Genomic DNA, 7,306 nt, shown 5'->3' with positions numbered 1-7,306 from the left:
TTTTTTTACCAATTCATTTACAGATTCATACACCGCAAATCGATTTTATATCAATCAAATTTTGAGAGTAAAAAGGGAAACATATAAGAAACTAAAAAAAAAAACCCCACGTTTCACACATTTTCGGTTTCAAAACAAACAGTAGCCTATTGCACACCAGAGCAACATGAAACTGGAACACATACATCTACACATAGCCTACATCTAGACTGTCCTAACATAATCGAAAGTATAGTGATAAACAGTAGTATTTACCTAAATATTTATTGAATTACAAGGGACAGTCCTTACATTACAAGTGGGAGCTTTTGGATGAATCAAACGAGTCGGTTCATTGAACTGAATCGTCCGAATGAACCGAGTCGTGGGAATAAATCAAACTGGTGCATAAGCACAGAGTACAGAACATAAAAGGTGCTCAGTGCGCGCTTCAGTCGGACACGACGCACGGTGCTTCTTTTTCCGTCTGTACACACTGACTCGCCGCTTTATTTCAAATGAAGCGTCCTTTCATTCCGTTATTAATTTTTTATACGTGATATAACAGCTGTCATCGCCATGAGCTTGGATGTAATGTACCAAGTTTATGGTCCACCTCAGCCTTATTTTGCCGCAGCATACACACCTTATCACCATCAGGTATGTTCATGTAAAAGTGTACTGTGTTTCCACTGCATAAGAAGATCATTTATTTTCGTTTTATTTTGTTGGACTTTTAGTTTTTTGTCTTGTGATTCTGTGCGTAAAAACTTTCGTTCCTGGACTGTTGCGCCTGTGATCCTATCCAAACAGTTCTTTAGCCTAGTTTCAAACTTAATTTAAATGTAATATAAATCGCATAGCTAGACTTGTATAAGTGCTGGCAAATTTGAACTTAATTGATGGCTTTTTATGTGTTATTTAAAGGTATATGACAAAAAGGTGTGCTCATATTTCTAGTTAACAGTGTATTACAGGCATAATGTTATCATATCTGTAACACTTTACAATAAGGCTCCATTAGTTAATGCACTGGGTATCATGAACAAACAATCCACAATATATTTTTTACAGCATTTATTCATCTTTGTTAATAGTAGTTAATAAAAATGCAATTGTTTATAGTTCATGGTACTATCCGATGTTAACTAATACAACATTTGATTTTATAAATGTATTAGCATATGCTGAAATTAACATTGACTAAGACTAATAAATGCAGTAAAAGTATTGTTCATTGTTAGTTCATATTAACTAATGTTGTTAGCTGATGTTAAAAATGAAACCTTATTGTAAAGTGCTACCATTGTATCATATTATACATAAAAGTTATATTTTACAGTTAGTTTAAAATTATACAAAAGAGCTGAAAAGCTGCTACGAACTGGCATATTTTTAATAATAAGCATATTTTAGAAAAATAATAATTAAAATGAAAGATAAGATGGACATAGTGAATAATATTTTAATTGGCATAATGCTACTGGCATGTGCAATGTCTTATGTAAAGTCGCTTTGTATCTTTTATATCTTTACTGTATATTTTTCAAAATATATACAACTTTGTATATACATATATCGTCAACATATATCAACATATAACTGTGCAACAAAATACATATAAACAGGAATATACAGTATGACTATATTGATTCCCTATATCTGTCTATGTGTCAAGAGAATATGTGTGTGAATGTATTTTTATATAAATATTAAAGTTAATATTATGTAAATGTGAAAGTTTTTACATGTTTACAGAAATTGGCATTTTACTCAAAAATGCAAGAAGCACCAGAAACGGTCAGTGCAAGCAGCTCATCTTTTTCCAACCTGTCCATGCCACCCATAAAAGAGGAGGACTGCGCCCGGGAGAAAGACCACCCGCCAGAGGCAGAGTACATCAGCTCCAGATGCGTGGTCTTCAGCTATTTCCAAGGGGACATCAGTTCTGTGGTGGATGAACATTTCAGCCGGGCTCTGAGTCAGACGAGTAGCTACGCACCTGGATCCACCAACAGTAAGACTGCGAGAGGTTCATCATCCTGGAGAGGTAGGAATCTAACATACCTGCATGATCATTTCTGCTATGTAAAAGTTTAAATGGCAACACTTTACAATAAGGTTCCATTAGGTATCATGAACAAACAATGAATAATATATTTTTTGACAGCATTTATTAATCTTTGTTAAAATTTAGTTAATAAAAACACAGTTGTGCATTGTTAGTTCATGTTAGTCCATAGTGCATTAACTAATGTTAACTAATACAAATTTTGATTTGAAAAATGTTTTACTCTATGTTGAAACTAACACTAACCAAGATTAATAAATGCTGTAAAAGTATTGTTCATTGTTAGTTCAGATTAACTAATGTTGTTAACTTATGTTAAAAAATGAAACCGTATTGTAAAGTAATTCTGTCCTTTTTTATTTTGCTGTTATTATTTAAAAGACAAAATGGGAAAGATTTTACTTTTTTGTATTTCACGCCTGCCTAGTGGAACTTGATAAATGTTTGCTTTTTGCCTCATTTATATGGTTGTGCTCTGATCAGCAATGTTTCAAAACACAAATATTAGTTTAATACTTGTCACAATTGTTTTAAACCTTGCAGATTAACCGAAACACAGCAAGGTCGACACATTGTTGCTTCCGAGATTTTAATTTTAATTGTGTTCTAACCCAAAGTGTTCTTAGTAGTTTCTTGGATGTTTGTGCTTTTTGTGATTTTTCATACAGATAAACATGCACATAAATATATATATATATATATAATTTTTTGCATTTATTTGTTGCTAATCTTAATATTTTAGACATTCATTTTTAATTGTTAAAGGGATAGTTCACTCAAAAATGAAAATTCTGCCATCATTTACTCACCCTCATGTTGTTCCAAACCTGTATGACATTCTTTCCTCCATGGAACACGAAAGGAGATGTTAGAATGACAACGCCCATTACATTCTGCCTAACGCCTCTTTTTGTTTTCCACACAAGAAAGGAAGTCATACAGTTTTGGAACAACATGAGGGTGAGTGAATGTTGACAGAATTTCCAATTTTGGTTGAACTATTCCTTTAAATATTTCAGGTTTTACTAATTGTAAAGGTTTTATACAGTACATTACATCTGAATATGTGTCTCCCCAGAAGGATCATTCCCTATGAGCCAGAGAAGCTTTCCTCCTTCGTTCTGGAATAGCGCGTATCAGCCGTCTGTCACTGCGTCTCTCAGCAGTGCCCTGAGTTCCTCCCACACGGATCTCCCCTTCCCTGCAGACCCCTATTCTACAGCGTCCCTACACAGCCACCTCCACCAGGCCACCCCAGAGCCCTGGCACCCCTCTCACCACCATCACCCTTACTCTCTCAGTGGAGCTATCAGCAGCCAGGGGTCTGCATACTCCCGGCCCTCCATGCATGATATGTATGGAACGCACTTTGACCCCCGATACGGTTCTCTGCTTGTCCCCTCGGTACGGCCGCATAGACTGCCCCCCACCACGGTACCCGCACCTGGAGCCTCACCGTGCGATATCAGCAAGGGCGAACCAGGCAGCTCAGCGTGGACTGGAGCTTTCACAGCGACGAGCTCTGATATGGGCCAGAGCCTCAGTCTGAACATGGACGCAGGTGTGAAGGCGTCAAGCAATCTCACTAACTACAGTGTATATAGGGGCCACAAAAAGCATTTGGACACTTGAGGCACACTTAAAATGTCTGAATATGATTGCATGAGCATTTATTTGAAAGAAATATGTCCACAAGATAAACATTTAGTCAAACAATGTTTGATCATTTTTAAAGGAAGAAACGACAGAAATAGTGTTGAAGAAACAGTGATTTGAAACTTTCTGATTGTCAAATGTTAGTGGGGCATATCCATAGGGAGAATCTGTGTGGAATGACTTCATATATTATAATATATAATATATAATAATTAAAAATCACCTTTTGGCTAAAAATCACACAGTTAATAGTGAAGATAGCTCAGTGAAAAACTTTACCATCGTTTGTTTGCATATGACACTTGAGTTGATATTTGGTTTATTAATGCAATAACATTCAGACATTTTAAAGAGTGATTTAAGTGTCCAAATACATGCGCATTGCAGTCATACCAAAATATCCAAAATATACTATAAAAATGTAAAGTTCATTGTGAATATAATTTTAAAGGATAAATACAAGCTAAGCTAAATAAACAGCATTTGTGGCATAATGTTGATTACAACAAAAATTTACTTCGATTTGACCATACTTTTCTTTAAATAAAGCAAAAATGTGGGTTACAGTGAGGTACTTGGAATGGACATGAATGGGTTCAATCGTAAACGTTACAATAATCACTGTCTAAAAAGTATAGCCACAAGACATAAACAATAAGCATGTTAACATGATTTTAGTGTGATAAAATCACTTGCTAACCTTTTCTTACCATTTATATTTAATTTTACAACTTCGTTGCCATGTTGATGTAACATCGTAAGCCCTAAAACCATAAAACGACCATTAAATCGACAATTTAAACAACTTCACAGCTCAAATAATACATGAGTTTTAACAGAAGAATTAATGTAAGTGCTTTTATAAAATTATAAGCTTCACATTTCTGCCTTTAAACCCTCCAAAATTTGGCCCCATTCACTTCCATTGTAATTACTTCACTGTGACCTCGATTTTTTTCGTCTTTTTTTTAAAGAAGGGACGATTTTTGTGGGAATCAACATTTTGACACAAATGCCCTCGATTGAGCTTAATTTGTATTGAACCCGAATATTTTTAAAGAGCTTTTCTGCTGTACACTGTAAAAAGTGGTTACCGACAATTGTTACCATAAAAGAATATTCCGGTTTCAACAGAGGTTAAGCTGAATCGACAGCACTTGTGTCATAATGCTGATTACCACAAAAAATATAACAAAAGATTTTAAAAATAGACTCGTCCCTCTCATTTTCTTTAAAAAAAAAAAAAAAAAAAAAAAAAAAGAACGAAAAATGAGAAGCAAAAATCTAAGTTACAGTGAGGAATTTACAATGGAAGTGAATTTTATTGAGGTTTTAAAAGTCAGAAATATGAAGCTTATAATTTTATAAAAGCACTTACATTAATTCTTCTGTTAAAAAAACACACATTATTTGAGCTAAGTTGTTTAAATTGACATTTTAGTGGTACTAAATTACCAGGATTACAGGGTTTAAGTCGTTGCAACTTTTTATCACACTAAAATAGTGTTAACATGCATATTGTTATCTTGTGGATATACATTTGAAACAGTGAGTATCTGAACGTTTACAGATTGTCCCAATTCACTTCCATTGTAAGTGCCTCACTGAAACCCAGATTATTGCTTTTTTTTTTTTTTTTAAGAAAAGGAGGGACAAGTCTAAATTCATTCTGTTGAGTTTAACTTAAATTGAACCCAAAATATTCCTTTAAAAAGCTATTTCTACCTGATCTAATCCTTAAAATTTGTTTTATTGGTGTTATCTAATGTATTCAGGTTGATTCAGAGATGTTAAATGATATTTTTGACTTCAATAAAACCAGTTCATTTAATTTTTTTAGGTTTAGTATAGTTTTTAGGTAGGTAGAGTTGACATTAAAGAAGGCCCAACGCTGTTTTCAAAAATATGCTTTGCTGACTTTTTACTTGGTTTTTTAGTCTTTACTCTTTAAGACTTTAAATCTCTAGTGCTTTCTCGCTTCAGGTTCTCTCACTTCTCAGTATTTGCTGCATTTCTCTCTTCTTTTCCTTATTCTTTTTCTTTTTTTTTTTTCCTTTCCTGCTTCCTCTCAGGTCTACAGAGCCAGGATAAGAGCAAGGACTTGTACTGGTTTTAATGCCCTGCGGCCACTTCTTCCTCTGCTGGCTTGTCTTTATCTGCCTTGTAGACAATCCCAGGCTTTTCTGTAACAGATTCTCATCTCACTTGCAGCTCGGCGCTACACCTTCTGCAGTGGAACCATCCTAAACTGAACATTAAGCCGCAGTGGATAATCTCAACCCAAACCCTTTCAAGAACCATTCGGAAGACTCTTGAGAGAGAAAAGACCGTAAAGAGAGAGAAGCAATGAGACTAAACGAGGGCTTTCCAGAAATATACGGTGGTGCGACTAGTAGCTGCTTTCAGCAAGGCCTTGCCCCCAACCATCCTCTGCGCTCTCAGCAAAACGGACCCAACACAAGCTAATAAAGAAAAAATATGTCTTTTGCGGGACACTTGAGAGCAGAAATCTGGCAGACATGTTATATGAAGTCTTTTCTTTCTTTCGACTAGAAAAGAGAGCTTCCGATCAGAGAGCAGCATTCCCTATCATGACAGAAGACACAGAGAGGCTATTTGAAGCCACTTGACTCTATCTATATTTCTTTCAGCACCTGTCATCGACAACTGTTGTGGAACTTAGCGGACACACACACAATGGCAGTTTCACTGTGCGCCGTTTGCCCGAACAAGCGCCCTGGATTTCATAAAAGAGGCATTTTGTTGTATCTGGACACACAGCAAAAGGGAACAACTGGTTTGGTTTGGCTTTTCATTTCTTGGGAGGTGTGGTGTTGCTTGGGGAAGTGTGGGCTTGTGTTGCTGTTGGACAGGAAGTGGACAAACACATTTAGCTGTATATATTGTATGTATCTTAGTGTGTCCAGTGCTAAATATAAGATCTGTTTGCATCAGAAATATTGATTCTTTTGTTTTTACTTAAAAAAAAAAGGGGGGGGGGAAAGAATGTTAGTTTACGTTTTTAGTCACCATCAGGTCAGGGTGACATCTCACCTCGATGTATTTGAATGTATTACATGTAATCTAAAGTATTTTTCCATGAATCTGCATTGAGGAAAATTAGGTGTTATTTGTTTTTATCATTGTTGACGCTTTTCATTCTAATAAACAACATAGCAGTTGAAACTAGATTTGAATTTTCGAAAGGAAAAACCAGTGCTTGCAAGGCAGACAAAGAATAATGTTTAAGTTTCAGGTGAGCTTAGGTTTTAGGCTGCTCTATTGACCGAGATTATAACTGATAATCAGAAACCATGCTTAATAATTGTTTTATTTATGGCTTTTTGCATTGTAACAAAAAATAATTAGACTACAGCAATAAAAACATAACAGCATTTGCCTATAGAAAATGTAATAATAATAAATTATAACAATATAAGTAAACTGGCTATAGATGGTTTAATAAATGCAAGCAAGACAAGACCAATCCCAATTTAATATGCAAATAGATGTAAGAAAGAAGACCAATCAAAAATCATAATGCAAATATTACTTTAGTTAGATTTTGAACACGGAACATTCTGTCGATGTAAGTCAGTT

At 35.1% G+C, this 7,306-nt stretch overlaps 1 protein-coding gene across 2 annotated transcripts; it reads left to right on the top strand.

Moving 5' to 3' along the window:
• Positions 1-459: 459 nt before the first annotated feature.
• Positions 460-6,628, top strand: LOC127410092 (transcription cofactor vestigial-like protein 2). 2 transcript variants are annotated; one of them, XM_051645156.1, is made up of 4 exons: positions 460-639; positions 1,738-2,029; positions 3,132-3,611; positions 5,779-6,628. In XM_051645156.1, exons 1-4 carry the CDS (start codon positions 559-561, stop codon positions 5,820-5,822), a joined length of 897 nt encoding a protein of 298 aa, XP_051501116.1. In that variant the 5' UTR covers positions 460-558; the 3' UTR covers positions 5,823-6,628. The 2 variants fall into 2 exon arrangements, with proteins under 2 accessions (XP_051501116.1, XP_051501115.1); XM_051645155.1 differs by having other exon boundaries at positions 3,129-3,611.
• Positions 6,629-7,306: the final 678 nt, after the last annotated feature.

The sequence above is a fragment of the Myxocyprinus asiaticus genome, chromosome 19, assembly GCF_019703515.2.
Source record: "Myxocyprinus asiaticus isolate MX2 ecotype Aquarium Trade chromosome 19, UBuf_Myxa_2, whole genome shotgun sequence".
In the NCBI taxonomy this organism is placed as follows: Eukaryota; Metazoa; Chordata; class Actinopteri; order Cypriniformes; family Catostomidae; genus Myxocyprinus; species Myxocyprinus asiaticus.
The sequence above is the reverse complement of the archived record's forward strand: the minus strand, read 5'-3'. Positions and strand labels throughout refer to the sequence as shown.

Bases quoted from the DNA above. Each gene is read 5' to 3' on its own strand.
- LOC127410092 (XM_051645155.1), top strand. From the start codon at position 559: ATGAGCTTGGATGTAATGTACCAAGTTTATGGTCCACCTCAGCCTTAT. The intron at 2,030-3,128 runs GTAGGAATCTAA...GTGTCTCCCCAG, and splicing joins AGGTTCATCATCCTGGAGAG to AAGGATCATTCCCTATGAGC. The intron at 3,612-5,778 runs GTGTGAAGGCGT...GCTTCCTCTCAG, and splicing joins CAGTCTGAACATGGACGCAG to GTCTACAGAGCCAGGATAAG.